We start from the raw sequence: 16,101 nt of genomic DNA, 5'->3' as shown, positions 1-16,101 counted from the left end.
ACTCCAGCCAATGGCGAGTTTTCCCAACATTATTAAGGCTCCTTGATGAGTATATGTGAAGTGGACTTTTACCTGACGACTGTATCATCTGAAAAATGATCCCACTGTTAGACAGAATTAATTCCAGATTGACCTTAATGTCTGGCTTGGCAGTAGGTTTCCTGAATACATTTAACACCCTATCTAGATTGTCCACTGCTAAGTGCCTGTCATATCATCAACCGGCAGATGACTTGTTTTAGTGCGATATTACTTACAAGGCCTAATATCTTATGGTATCAAGAAAGTATTTTTTCCTTGCTTCAAGCCACATAATATTATTCATAAATTGTTTCTTCTGGTTAACTGATACAGAATATTCACTGCAGTGGTAAGAAACCAGTGATCTTCCTTCTCCCTATCCCAAGGTCAAGGATAATTCCCTCAACTCTTTTGAAGTCAGTGTTTTTTTAATGGTGAAGGACCAACATTCTATTCTGCTTCATGATCATATCCAGCAAGAAACAACCTTCTGGAAGAACTCAACAGGTCAAGCAGCATCCGTGGAAGGAAAAGAATTGCTGACACTTTGAGTTGAAACCCTGCATCAGGACTGTGGTCGACAAGCCGGAAAGCAGTAGAACCCACAGAGGGGGAGTGGTGAGAGAAGGTCTCACAGAACTCCCATCGGAGAGAGGAGGAAAACCTCTTCAAAGTTGGCATACCTTTAAGAGACTTTGCAGTGGAGTAGTACAATGGAGATGCAAGAGACTGCAGATGCTGGAATCTGGAGCAACACTCACTCGTTTCGGGTTAAAATCGTTAAAATATTTAGGGTCAAAATCCTGAAACCCTGAGTCCTGATGCAGGGTTTTAACCCAAAACATTGACAGTTCCTTTCCTCCCACAGATGCTGCTCGACCCGCTGAGTTCTTCTAGCAGATTGTTTGTTGTTCCAGATTCCAGCATCTGCAGTCTCCTGTGTCTCCATATCTGGCAAGTGCTTGAATAGGTTACCTTTGCACCATTTGCTCTCCCAAATCTCAGCAGCCAGAATTAGTAAATGACATTACTTGTGGGTTGTTGAAAACCAGAATGGAACTTTCAATGTTTACTGCAATCCCACACCAGTCTAAACACTACACTGGTTAATGCACTACTATAATAAAGAACATTTTCTGCAGTAATGCATCATGACTGACGCAGGATGAAAAAAACTAGGCCCCTGACTGACACAGAGATTTTCTATCAGTAAAAAGACACATCACATTTTACATAATTTGCTTAATGTGCAGCCTACAGCCAGGCTTCCCCTTAGATTTTACATCATCTTCCTCCAACTCCCATGATGGATTTGCCCTGGTTATTTCATGGGAAGGTTTATCTACTTGTTTACTCATCCCTCCTACGCACACCCATGCATGCACACACTATTGCCTGATATTATTGACCACTGACTTTCAGGTGAAGTGGTGTTGGAGGGTTCGCAGAGAAATTGACCAGAGAATGCAGACAATCCTGTCGCCATGTTATGCGTCCAAAAGCAAAATACAATTGCTGGAAATCTGAAATAAAAGCAGTAAAATTCTAGAAATGCTCAGGCAGTATCTGCAAAGAGAAAAACAGAGTTAACGTTTCAGGTTGAAGACCTTTCATTGGAAGTGGGAAAAATTAGAAATGAAACAAGAGTTTTGAATTGTAGAGAAAATGGGAAGGCAAAGAGTGAACATACCTCCAGGAGTTGGCTCTGACTGACAGCAGTTTGGGGATTTTGCTGAAGGATTTTGCCTTCACCAGTATGTAGGAGGATACTAAAGGTTGAGCTCTGTTTGGCCCAGTAAGGATGGCAAATACTGACAGGCTTGATGTTAATAGCACTACAAAATCCATGGCAATATTCTGTGGGAGTTTTGGTTGCAGAAGAGTTGACCTGGTTGGTGACTTGGATAGAATTGAGCTTGCACGAGAGAGTGAGCTGATTTACATAAGTGCACTGCCTGCTGTGATCATAGTTTACCTTGATAGTTTCCTATTAGATATGTCAAGAGGGAAAATATTACACAAAACTATAATCAAAAGCTGACAGCAGGAAGTAAGAAATGATCAGTTTCTTTTCCTTATTTCTTTCCCATCAATGAACCATTTACATATGTCACTAGAACTGTAAGACAAGTAATTTCTTTTCTTTGTATTATTTTCTGTTGCTTGCAACCCGTTATTTTCAATTCTCCTATGTAATACAATGACCCTTGTGTAAGTGAGATTGAAAATGAGGAAGCCACACAGTGTCACTTTCCATGTAGCCCCAAGATCCCAATTTTGGATTCCATTTGAGCAATGCTTGTGCACAGACCTAAAAGTGACTTACCCCACCCACCCCCTCCCCACCTCCAACCCCCACTGCCCAAGACCATCGCCATTCAGCACTACATGCACACTTCCAGTTTGGATCTGTAATGGAGTTGCTTAGTTGCACAAACCACCAACTCTGCCACCCATTTCCCCCCCCGCCAACACCACCCCACCACCACCCCCCAGCCCCTTCCCCTTCCCATCACAGACTTAGTGACCTGTCTGCCTACGGTTGATGAGTATAAACAGCTGACTAGCATTAATGCCTAACCATCGGGCAGTGATTGCAGTTCTGCTGCTCAATCTGCATCGAAGATGTAATGGAAATTGTCCCCATGTAGATTTGGACTTGTGTATTCATGCACAGTGCCTGAATTACTTCCGGTTCGGTGGTGATGTGATAGGCCAGCTCAAGAATGATGGAAAGATGAGTGTGTTTTTCTTTTTGTCTGTCATTTGCATTCCTGCACTAAACAGCTGGATCTTTGACTCTTTCCTTTCTCCCAAGTTTTGTTACAGAGAGCTTGTTTTCCTTGTGTAGCTCCATTTTCACAGCTATCTTATTACAAGACAGAAATGACACACTCGTGAACTTTCAGTGACTGCACACCAGGGTACTTTTCCACCTGGGAACTTTTCGAAGGATCTGACCTGGAGACCTTTCAGACTGCAGGCCTCAAGGTCCTCTTGGTGCACGAACCACCCTTGATGTTGGGTGCCTAAGCTTGTACCAGCCTGTGACCTACTGACCTGGAAGTTCTGAGTCCTGGTACGCATGGGCAGACCGGAGTTAAGGTGTTCTCGTGAATTATGGGTCAGATCTGGGGAATTCTTAAGTAGGTGCACAAGCTCTTGCCAACAAATTTTGAATATCCAATATCTGAGGACAATGCCGCAAAAAAACCCCGCATAGGGCAAACCACCTGCATTCCAACTTTATCGAATTGCAGACAGACCAGTCACATCTGCCCACCATGTAAAGCAATCTCTGTTCCACAATGCCAAATGGAGCTTACTGCAAGACAAATAGATATTTGATCTACAAATTGAAAAGATGCTACTACATGTTTCTAGACTTGTAATGTAACTGCGTATGTGAAGCTAAATTAGTAAAAGGTTTTTACGCAGAGTGGTGGGTACATGGAACGCACTGCCAGCAGAGGTGGTGGAGGCAGATACATTAGGGACATTTAAAAATCTCTTAGATAGCCAAATGAATGATAGAGAAATGGAGGGCTATGTGGGAGGGAAGGGTTAGAGAGATCTTAGAGCAGGATAAAATGTTGACACAACATAGTGGGTCAAAGGGCCTGTACTGTGCTGTAATGTTCTATAATCACACTGCCCCGTCTGGCAATGACTTGGATAGGAAAAGTTTACAGGGGATATGGGCCAAACACGGACAAATGGGACTAGCTTAGGTGGGAATCTTAGTCAGCATGGACCAGTTGGGCCAAAGGGCCCATTTCTGTGTTGTATGACTCTATGCCTCTTAAAAGTACACCAAACACTGCTGAAGAGAGCTTCAATGGCTATCGACAGCTGTCAGTCTTTGGATCGCAAGAGGAGAAAATTGTCCAGCTTGAACCGGATGAGAAATGGGCAGGGTAGACGTGGTCAAATAATGCATGACTTGTGCATCAGAAACCTACCGATATGTGACTGCAGACAAGAAAGAGGCGCTTAGAAGTTGGATTTTAGAAAATTTTGCTCTGCTGAATGGGCACTGTGTTTAGAACTAATGCCAAATTGCAAGTCAAAAACTAAATGATGAACATGGGACAATCTTGCATGGTTATCATAATTTGCTCTTCTTTAAGAACATTAAAACCTGACCTGTGGATTTCACAGATGACAATTGATTTCTAGACTTGCGGCTGACTCATGTTGTCTTCAAGAAGGCTTTTATTAAAAAAAATCTTGCAACTTGACAAATGGCACCCTGTCAGTAGTGGAATTAAGTCTCAGATCAAGAGGTGTGTAGCTGACGTTGCCAGTTCATTGACCCACTGATCTGGACACAGACCAGTTTTCTTCCTAAAGTTGTAAAAAAAAAGTCACTTGCTATAATTTTTTACATAAAAAGAATGAACAGGGAATCAGATTTTCAGCATGATATAGTCCTTGGTTTACTGTGAGTCATTTATGAAATTTGGGGGCCATGACCTGCTCATCCAATTCCTTACATTGTAATTAAATTGAGCTATGCAAATTGATGAAGTCATCACCTGAGCAAAATGTGCTGGGAAGTGAAACCTGCGCTAGGGTGAATCGTAACAGGGAATGCCCAGTCCAAATTCCTGAAAAGTGTGTCTTCAATAGGAAATGAAGAAAACACTTCAAAAAGACAAAAAATGCTTTTCTCGCATGATTTATTCATAAATTAAAGACGCTTGATCTCCCAATCTAAGTCATTGTAGCCCTTTCACTTTATTTGTTTACCTGCATTGTACTTTCTCTGTAGCTGCAACACTATATTCTGTTTTCTTCTTACTACCTCACTGCACTTATGTATGACATGATCTGGGTAGATGGCAAACAAAGTTTTTCCACTGTGTCCTGGTACACGTAACAATAATAAACCAATACCAATAATTTATTGAAACAAATAGAATCAATTTCCAAGCACCATTTTGCATCACTAACCACTCTATTCTTTTGGATGGATATCTGAAGTCCATAAAGTAATTTTCATTGCATTTATATGACTTGGCACTTAACGTCAAGCTTTATCCATTGCATATCACCCTGCTTTACAAAAGGTGTGCTCATAACCTCCATTCCTCTTGGTGCAGTAAAAGAATGCTGCTTAGTCCCATCTACTTTGTCTCTGTTGCTTTCTTTTGTTATGCTTTCAATAATAATTCTTGTTCAATAAAAGCTCTGTGTTTATTCATGAACCAACAGCATGGTACATAAATTGAACAGTATCTGTCGTTCAAATTTTACCTCCTTGTCCCATACACGGATGTATGCATGTCGATGCAAATTTATTTTGGTGTTCAGATTGTCCCTCTCACTACCTGTGATTAAATCTAATGGCATACATTCCAGAGTGTTGAGTTACAATGTACCTAGCCCACAGGGTATAATGTTACAGCTGTATGGTTCCTTTCCTTACAAAGTGAGACTAATGATAGGTATTCTTGATTTTCTTTTCTCTGCTAGCTTTATAACCTTATTTTCAAAGATTATCATTCATTGTGAGATTGCCAGATTTTTAGTCAATTGATGTGCGCAGTTATGAAAGCTAGTTATTTTTATGATCCAATTGTTCAGTGGCCTAGAAATTGAATGGAAGAGGTAAAGGGGTGTTACCGAGGCAATGGGCAACTGACCCATGAGCATTTTGTTTGGCAGGCCACCGCTGGGGAGTACAGTAGCACACAAGACCAAAGGCAATGTGCACCAGTGAATAGGCCCTGCCCTATCCCTTTCTCTTGCTCACACCGTCCCGAGGGTAATGAATCTACCGAAGAGTGAGATGGAGGCTCAGTCACGCATATATTCAGGACAGAGAGCAGCAGATCTTTAGACACTAAGGGAATTAAGGGACGTGGGCTTAGTGGAGAAAAGTGGTGCTGAGGCAAAAGGGAGACACAAAAAATTCTGCAGATGCTGGAACAGCTGCAACAGTCGGGACCTCCCGGTGGCCACCCACTTCAATTCCACATCCCACTCCCATACTGACAAGTCTATCCGTGGTCCCCTCTACTGCCACTTGAGGCCAGGCACAGGTTGGAGGAACAACACCTCATATTCCTTCTTGGGAGTCTCCGACCTGATGGCCTCGACATCGATTTCTCTAACTTCCGTTAACCCCACTTGTTCTTTTTCTTCCCCCCCACTGCCTCGGTAACATCCCTTATTCCTGTGGCTCCCTTCCCACCCCCCTTGATGACCTGCCCATCTCCCCTCCCCCATCCTTTATTCCAGGGTTCAGTGCCCTCTCCTACCGGATTCCTTCTTCAGCCCTTGGCCTCTTCTACTTATCACCTCTCAGCTTCTTACATCTTTACCCCCTTCCCCCTCTCACCTGGAATCGCCTATCACCTGCCTGCGTGTACTCCTCTCCCTCCCCCCACCTCCTTATTCTGGCTTCTGCCCTCTTCCTTTCCAGTCCTGATGAAGGGTCTCGGCCCGAAACGTCGACTGTTATTTCCCTTCATGGATGCTGCCCGACCTGCTGAGTTCCTCCAGCACTTTGCGTGTGTTGCTGAGGTAAAAGATCAGCCATAATCTTATCAAATGGCTTACCAAGCATGATGGGCTGAATGGCCTATTTCTGTTTAAGATAAGATACCTTTATTAGTCACATGTACATCGAAACAGACAGTGAAATACATTTTTTTTGCGTAGAGTGTTCTGGGGGCAGCCCGCAAATGTCGCCACGCTTCCAGCGCCAACATAGCATGCCCACAACTTCCTAACCTGTACGGTTAGGGGTTAGGTAGTGTGAGGGTGGTTTGATGGATGGCACAACATGGTGGGCCGAAGGGCCTGTTTTGTGCTATATGGTTCTATGGTCTTTGGAATATGGGAGGAAACCGGAGCACCCGGAGAAAACCCACGCAGGCACGAGGAGAACATACAAACTCATTACAGACAGTGGCCGGATTTGAACCCGGGTCGCTGGCACTGTAAAGTGTTATGCTAACCGCTACACTACCGTGCCTGCCTTCTGTTTGGAGACACAAGAGACTGCAGATGCTGGAATCTGGAGCAACCAACAATCTGCTGGAGAAACTCACCGGGTCGAGTTGCATCGGTGTGGAGGGGGGCAGAGGAATTGTTGATATTTCGGGTCAACACTGCATCAAGATCTGATGCAGGATTTCAACCCAAAATGTTGACAATTCCTCTCTTCCCTGCAGATGCTGCTTGACCCACTGAGTTCCTCCAACAGATTGTTGGTTGCTTCTGTTTCTATTCCATATTTTCAAATCAGCACATCCTAGTCTGGGTTGGAAGGAAGATGAGGTTGGGGGTAGTCTGGCTCAGCTGGGATGGATATTGATCAATTGTGAATTGGACTGTGATGATAGTGGGAAGAGAGGAGTGTGCTGGGCCCGATGGCAGTAATGTGGCCAGGGTGGGATTGGCAGGTGAGAAATTGGTGGGGAAGGAAGGGTCGAAGGTCGCTATGGTTGTGGTCATGTGGGCCCATGAAGAAGTCTTGTAAAAGACCTACCAGAGGCAACGTTGGACACTATGGGCTAGGATCTGCTCAGCCGGGTCCACATTAATTATGAGGGCTCTCATAAATGCCATGAAGGCTATTGCAGTTTACACACATGGTCAAAAATTCCAGATGTGTCTTTTGTCACACACTTTTGGAAACTATTTGCCTATCCAGGCTCCTCCACAAGTTAGCGTGGTCAAGAAAGAAAATAGCAAACTCCGTGTGAGATACTCAAAGTCTGCAGCTTTCTTATACAACTTTCTTTTCTTTCATTGAAATTTGATCACATTGTACGGAAAATTGTGCCTACAAGCTTGGTCTGCATTATTTATTTGTATTCATCCAAGTCCAGACACACACACATTGAGTATGCAGAAAAATAAATGGAATTATTCCAGATTCTCTGGATGGAAACATAACTTAATTTCCACATCAGTTTTTATTCTACAACTTGTTTAAAAAAAACATCAACAGTTCAAGTACACTCTGTCATATTCTGTCTGTGATAATTAGTTAAGGCATTTCAAGACCACAAGAAAGGGCATATTTCCTTCAAAATAACAGCTATTGATCTGTTTTCATTGTTCCACCGATCACAATACTAACCACTTCCCAACGTGGCCACAAAAACAAGTCAAGACATGAACTTTTTACATCCTGTTCTAATGCTGAATACTACAGCTGCTGGAAAGTTGGAATAAAAAAAAACAAAAGAAAACTGGAAACACACAGCAGGTCAGGTAACATCTGGAGAGAAAGAATCAGAGTTAATTTGAGTTGGTGACCTTTCATTTCTTGAATCCGTCCCATTCTGCTGTCCCAGAAAACACAAACCACAATATTAGCTAATTTGTACCCTAATAAATCAAAAGTATCCTGGGGAAAAGCTAACTTTTAATTCCTTTCCTTAAGAAAAAAGAAACCAATAATTGATATGGAATTGAACCAAATCCTAATGCTCTTCCATCAGGTAGAAGATACAGGAGCCCGAGGGCACATACAACCAGGCTTAAGGACAGCTTCCACCCCACTGTGATAAGACTATTGAATGGTTCCCTTATACGATAAGATGGACTATGACTTCACGATCTACCTTGTTGTGACCTTGCACCTTATTGCATGGCACTTTCTCTGTAGCTGTGACACTTTACTCTGTAATGTTATTGTTTTTACCTGTACTACCTCAATGCACTCTGTACTAACCCAATGTAACTGCACTGTGTAATGAATTGACCTGTACAATCGGTATGCAAGACAAGTTTTTCACTGTACCTCGGTACAAGTGACAATAATAAACCAATACCAATACCAAGATGTAAGCAGAACAAGAGCATGATGCTCAGCAGGATAATGTGCCCAGCACAGTCCTGAAGCTAAATAGAAGATGCCAGCTACACTCAGTAGTTGAGGCAGCATCCTTGGAGAGAGAAACAGAGACAATGTTTCAGGTTACTGACCCTTTATCAGTATGGAAACATGAGAAACGCTTTTTTTTAAAGTTGCAGATAGGTGGAAGGGTAGAGAGAATAAAGGGCTTTGGCAAAGGTACAAACACAAAAGAAAAGAAACAAAATGAAGCTGGAATAGCCAACAACTATTAGATGGAGGAAAAAAAATTAGTTTATTATTATCATATGTACTGGGATACATTGAAAAGCTTTTGTTTATGCCTATTCGAAATTGAGTCCTGAGGGCTGCAATGTGTCCAGATAGAGGATGTGGTGCTGTTCCTCAAGCTTGCATTGAGTATTATTATAACAGTGCAGGACATCAAAGACAAAGAACTCAGAGGGGGAGTGGGGCAGCAAATTAAAGTGACACGTGATTGGGAGCAGGGGTTTTGGCACCTCATCTTCATGTGCAGCCCTCAGGATTCAATGTTGAACTCAACAATTTCTGGTAACCAACTTTTCTTCTTCTCTTCACAGATTTTACTGGATATTTGTTCTTTTTGTTTTCTTTCTCTTCGGTCTCTATTTGCTGATAACTAAAGTCATGGGTATCTTGACAACTTTGGTCTGCACCCTATCATAGATGTTCCCTCTGTTCTCTCCAGCCTTCTCCCTCTCTGCAATTTAAACCACACTTATTTTCTCACTTTTTTACAGTTCTGATGAATGGTCATTGATATGAAATGCTACTCTTTTCCTCTTTCAAGGGATGCTGCCTGATCTGCTGAGTATCACTGGCATCTTTCGTTTATGTTTCAGATTTCCAATATCTGGGACATTTTTGCTCTGGGTGTAGCCCTGAAGCTAGTTATATGGTTAAAGGTTATTTAGGGTAAGGATAAAAATTGAGGTCAGATTCAGCTCTGCCTCTCTGCAAACCCATTATTTGCTGGTCGACATTTCTGTGTGATTTGGGGCAAACGTATTGTGATGCCTTGCAACTGAGGAAGAAAAAGAAATATATCCTTGTGTAAACATTCAATGACGTTCATGCATTTTTGAGCGAAGAATTTAAAAACATAAAACAGTACAACACAGGAACAGGCCCTTCGGCCCTCCACGTCTGTGCCGACCATGATGCCAAATTAAACTAAACCTATCTGCACATGATCCATATCCCTCCATTCCCTGCACATTCATGTATCTGTCTAAATGCCTCTTAAATTGACACTGTCGTGTCTGCTTTCACCACCATCCCTGTTAGTGCATTCCAGGCACCCACCACACTCTGTGTAAATAAAAACATCCCATACATCTCCTTTAAACTTTCCCCCTCTCGCCTTAAAGCTCTATCAGGCCTCCAACAGTCCAGAGAAAATGATCCATATTTGTCCAACTTCTCCTTACATATCTAATACTCTCCAATCCAGGCAGCATCCTGATGAACCTCTTCTGCACCCTCTCCAAAGCCTCCACATCCTTCCTGTAATGAGACAACCAGAACTGCACACAATACTCCAAATGTGGCCCAACCAAAGTTTTATACACCTGCAACATGACTTTCTGACTCGTATTCAGTGTCCTGTCTGATGAAAGCAAGCATGCCATACACCTTTTTTACCACCCTATCTACTTGTGTTGCCGCTTCTGTTTACAATATCTTCCTCCTCCACCTACTTACTAGGATTGACTCCAGCCAAAAGAGTGTAAATGCATTGGAATTATTGACCGGATCTTGGGAGAATTCATGGAGTAGCATTATCTAATAACAGAATGCCTCCCCAGTAAATGTGGCTCTTGAAAGATAAATATCTTCCCAATATTTATAAGTAATAACAATTAAATGCCTTCAAAATGAATTTCAGTTTTATGGTAATGAGCAGCAATTCATTTAATGATTCACACAAATCATCTCTAACTTTAGAGAAAAAAATTGCAATGTGATTTTTATTTGTTAATGCAGGAAAATTCCTTTTTATCCCCACACAATTTTAAAAAATTTATTTTAAACATAGTGAACTCTTCTGTTCTAATATGAGGCACATGAATATGCAGTGAATGAGTGATATGGATCATGTGCAGGCGGAAGAGATTTAGTTTAATTTGGCGTCGTGTGCGGCACAGACATCGCGGACTGAAGGGCCTGTTCCTGTGCTGTACTGTTCTATTTTCTGTGTACTACAGGTATAAGTCATGGCTTATATAAAAAACAGTTAATTTTCCAGGAAATTATGGGTCTAGAGTTATTTGCAGTTGCTTTACAATTTAGAAGCGCTTAACAACAAACAAAAGAAAAATGATTCTGATTACAAATAATAGTCCAATTGGGGTGGGAAAAAAAACTTTTGGATACAGACAGAGATTTTGGTTTGATTCAAGCTTTTGAAATTTGCTAATGCCTTGTAAATATTTAATAGCAGATGGGATCAGGTCAGTGGGGGAGAACAGGAAGCAGACTGAGGGTTTCCTCCAATTGTTCATATTTATTAGTCTTGTTAATTGGGGTCTTGCCTTTGGGGTAGTTGCTCACCAACAATTAGATCTTTAAATACTTAGAGACTGATTTAGATTCCTATTATCCATTGACTTTGATGTGGGTCAGTTTTGAATGTTTCAACAATGCTCAGAATCATCTATGAGATGCAAATCTGCAACAATAGGATGTTTAAATACTGGACTCAATTACTCTCTATTTATACAAAATTTTATTTTTATCACAAGTCCTTGAGTCAACTCTCATTCCTTTTATAGTTACAGAACCATATGCGCTACACTCCCATCCTCAGTCATCCTCTGAATTTATGGAACTCTTTAAAATAATAACCACTGCCTGGCATATATCCTAAACATTTCTCAGCTCCATAGTGGCTTATCTATGGTTTTGATAAATAGGGAGAAGTGTTTCCACTGGCAGGAGAGTCAGTGTCCAGAGGGCACAGATCTTACGTAATTGCTAAAAAATCCAGGGGCTAGGGGTGAGAATCAGAGAGGAAACTATTTTACACTGTCTTATGTTCTGGAATGCACAGCCAAACAGTTGGTGAGAGCAGATTCATTAGTAACTCAAGACTGAATTAGATTTATGGGAAAGAGAGAAACTTGCAGGGCTGTGAAGAAAGTGTCTAATTGGATAGTTCTCTCTTGATAAGCTAATTGCCTTCTCTCTTTGCTGGATATCTATATCCATATTTGTATCTATATGTCGTTGGGGCAGATTGTTTTGATCCTCTCGACTCATTGAACTTCAGGCTTCTTTGCTGTGAGCAGTGACCAGGTTTCATATGGAGGATCCTGAGATCCCACCCCACACCCTGCCCCGATGGCTTTTTGACATTTCACTCATCTTTTTAACAATTATAGATGTTTCTGATCAGAGATATTTTAAAAAATTGAAATAGACATACATTTTTAACAAGTTATTAAAAAGCTTAAAAATAAATGTACTTAAAACACAATTAAGTGATAGAAACTAAATACTACATTTGAAATTAATAAAAAAAGAAATAAAAACAAACAAGTTACCTGCATTTAACTTTACTATTTAGGTTGGTAGCTCTAATCAACTATAAGGAGAGGCGTTACATCCATCGGCCATGTCTGTCATAAAGCTGAGGTGTCAGATGTGTTGTCCATCCAGCTTCATTGCTCAGTAGATTCACGTGGCATTCCACTGATGGAGTGAAAGGTCAGATTAGCCAGCATCTGACCTCTGGCTTCTTCCCGACTTATGTTGCAATGCACGGGTATGGAACGGGCAGCGAACTGAACCATGCACTGCATCAGGCTGATGGTTCACTGTGGAACTGCTGGCTGGTCAGCAGCACGACTTGGCCCATTGTGCTTGGTGATTTAATTCTTTGATCCCTTTCAGAGTTGGTGCATTACTGACCTTTACATATGTTACACATTCCTCAGACAGTTTTGCTGGTGTGGAATTAAATTTATGGTACTTTTTTTCAAGAAAACTAGTTTCATGCTGTGGCCTAAAATTCTGACATGTCACATAACTTTATAATGCATTGCTTGAATGAATTTTATCTGGAATCCAGAATCCCCAGATATTCAAACCAGTTTGATGCAAACAGTATGGGCCTCAAACGTTGAAGCTGGTCTTATCTAGAGGTTTGAGACCTGCTTTGGCATTGGTTAAATGGCCTGACTTTACCTGGGGCACTACTAGGGAGATTGAAACATCCGTCTTCTCCATTCAGGTTCATTCCTTAACTTTTCATCATTAGTGACTGTCCTCATCTCTTCCTCGTCAATGAGCTCAGACTTCCCACCTCCCCCTTCCTGACCCCTCCCACAATCTTAGTTTGGAGCCACATTTCATGTAGGGAGCAGACGGAACTGTTGTTTTTGAGGTCACAAACCCCCCCCCACCAAAAGAAAGATTTTCTGACTAATCTGCATTGTGGGACATTCTTACGTTTAGTTCTCTGCAGGAGTTATTAACTTTGCCGTTGTCAACTTGATTGTTAGACTGAAGATCTATCAAGTGGAAAAGTTCCAGTGCATGGCCACAGCTGAACTGAGCTAAGAGCAGGTAGACCCAACAGGGTTTGGAAAGATTGTATGAGGCATGTAATGGGGAGGATGGAATTATTGAGTGGTTCACAACATAGTGTGGATAAGGTGCTCTATTTATGGTGAGAGAAATGGTGGTGATCACAAAAGGAGATGTGCAATATTCCCCCAACATGCACTATGTCATTCTGTTATCTTTGTTTATTGTGTCATATAAGTAATGTATAATTTGTGTTAATTTAAGTTTATGTAATTTATGTTTGTCACGTTTGCAATGTACTGGGCTGCTGCTGCAAAAAGCTAATTTTCATGACATTTACACCCTGGGTATGTAAGCCCATGACAATAAACTTGAATCTGATTATTATAGAGGATACAGTAGACTGACGGAGAGGGTGCATGTAACTTGGAGATGAGGGAAACTCTCCTGCTGCTCTTCGAATAATATGTTCAAAATGTATAGAGTTTGGCATTACTTAACAGTAATATTATTAATATTGATGTTTTGCAATCATTAAACCTAATTCTCATCTATGTAATGACAAGGGAGATTTACTTCACTTGTAAATTAGTTAGTTTCCTGTCAGATTAAAATTAACCTTCATCCGTTTGCAGGGGATCACTCAACACAGAGAGATCAAGGAGGTTGAGGGCTGGAGCTTCTTTTCAAAGCACTTCCTCACGCTTCCAGCGCACTGACCCAGACCAGGAAGACTCATTCCGCTCACATCAGCAAGGGATAAGCATGAGAGTGCTAAGACCGAGTCACTGGGGACAGCCCTCTGAGCCTCAAACCGAAGATTCAGTGTTCCAGCAGAGGGGTGTGCCACAGCCTTTCCAGGCACAACCTGAAACCCAAGTTCAAACTGATGGACAAACTCTGACGGAGCGACTGGTAAAGCAACAGCAGCCCAGAGTCCCAAGGAGTCCCACTGCTCAGGGTTTCAGTTGTCTTGGTGCTTTCAGACAGTCCAAGTCATGTAACCCTCAGGTATGATCCAACATTGCCACATGCTGTATTGCTTAAGGTTTATTTGTATTTCTGGCTGATTATCAAATGGTTGATTATAAAATGGCTGCTGAGGCAACGTATGGGCATGTGGAGGAAGGTAATTGAGGGGGGGAGGGTACAGCATTGGTACTGGCTGTTGGTCAAGCACTCTGATGACTTAGGGACTGTGGACAGGCTGGGAAAGATAGCAGTGTGTTGTCAGCTCACATGTTGAGCATGTTTTCAGATGTTATCACCTAGGACGAGATGAGAAGCAGGAGACAAAACTTTGGTCAGGCTGCACTTGGAGTATTGTGTGCAATTCTGGTCGCCCCATTACAGGAATGATGTGGAAGCTTTGGAAAGGGTACAGAAGAGGTTTACCAGGATGCTGCCTAGATTAGAGGGTATGAGCAAATAGAGGTTGGACAAGCTTTAACCCTCAGTTTTCTCTGGATTGATGGAGGCTAAGGGCAGACCTGATATAAATTTATAAAATTATGAGAAGCATTTTGGTATTGGTTTATTATAGTAACTTGTACCGAGGTACAGTGAAAAACTTGTCTTGCATACTGATTGTACAGGTCAATTCATTACACAGTGCAGTTACATTGAGTTAGTACAGAGTGCATTGATGTAGTACAGTACAGAGCATAGATAGGGTAGACAGTCAGAATCTTTTTCCCAGGGTAGAAATGTTAAATACTGGAGGACATGCTTTTAAGGTGAGGGGGAGAAAGTTTAAGGGAGAAGTGTGGGACCAGATTTTTAGTGGTAGGTGCTTGGAACAAGCTACCAGGGGTGTTGGTGGAAGCAGATATGATGGTGGCAACTAAGAGGCTTTTAGGCAGACACATGAATATGCAGGGAATGGAGGGATATGGATCATGTGCAGGTAGAAGAGATTTAGTTTAATTCGGCATCATGTTTGGCACAGACATTGTGGGCTGAAGGGTCTGTTTCTGTGCTGTACTGTTCTATGTTCTATGAAAAAAGAGTAGATCCCTGGGGGAAACTGACAGGTAATGGAGCAAGAAGAAAAGTCACTGTAGGCAACAGATAGGAATGTAGCCAGGTGAATACAGTCCTACCCTGCAGGATTACTGGTGGAGAAGCACCAGAGGATGGGAGGTATCAGAGGCTGCAGATGGGTGAGGAAGGACAAGGAGAGATGGGTAACCTTTGACACAATCACATGAGACCTAACTTGTGACTTTGACAAAAACGTTTTCTGAACTATAGCAGCAGCGGTAACTAAATCAAAGTGATCCAAATGTGGATTTTAAAAGTGATGACACCATCCTCATACACTTTGTAGAAGTGAGGTAGGGTGGAGAGGGGCTGTTGGCTTACCAGGTCAGGGGTCAAGATATTTTTGTGAGGAGAATGATAATAATACCAGATATGAAAAGAAAGAGAATCTTTTTTGGTTGTATCTCAGTTGGGAGTCTGTTCCTTTGACATCCATGTTTCTCTATTTCTCCCTACTGAGACTGCTTTCTCTGGGGAATGAGAATGCAATCAGAGATAGTTCATGGACAACTCTCTCAACTCTGGATAACTCACATAGGAAATAAAAGGCAACCTTTTTGATGTATGAGCTTACAGCACTCATATTCAGGACTGAGACCCAGTGACACATCCACCAGTAGTACTTGTTATTAGAACCCTGGAGGGTA

General features: G+C 41.9%; 1 protein-coding gene across 1 annotated transcript in view; it reads left to right on the top strand.

Annotated features, from left to right (window-relative positions):
• Nucleotides 1-16,101, top strand: part of LOC127584291 (thrombospondin type-1 domain-containing protein 4-like) — a 98,614-nt gene that overhangs the window by 66,065 nt on the left and 16,448 nt on the right. Inside the window, exon 5 of the mRNA XM_052040966.1 lies at nucleotides 14,047-14,422. Within this exon, the coding sequence (XP_051896926.1) occupies nucleotides 14,047-14,422 (376 nt within the window). The remainder of the gene's footprint in view (nucleotides 1-14,046; nucleotides 14,423-16,101) is intronic.

Source organism: Pristis pectinata, chromosome 2, assembly GCF_009764475.1.
Source record: "Pristis pectinata isolate sPriPec2 chromosome 2, sPriPec2.1.pri, whole genome shotgun sequence".
In the NCBI taxonomy this organism is placed as follows: Eukaryota; Metazoa; Chordata; class Chondrichthyes; order Rhinopristiformes; family Pristidae; genus Pristis; species Pristis pectinata.
This window is presented reverse-complemented; position numbering and strand designations above follow the sequence as displayed.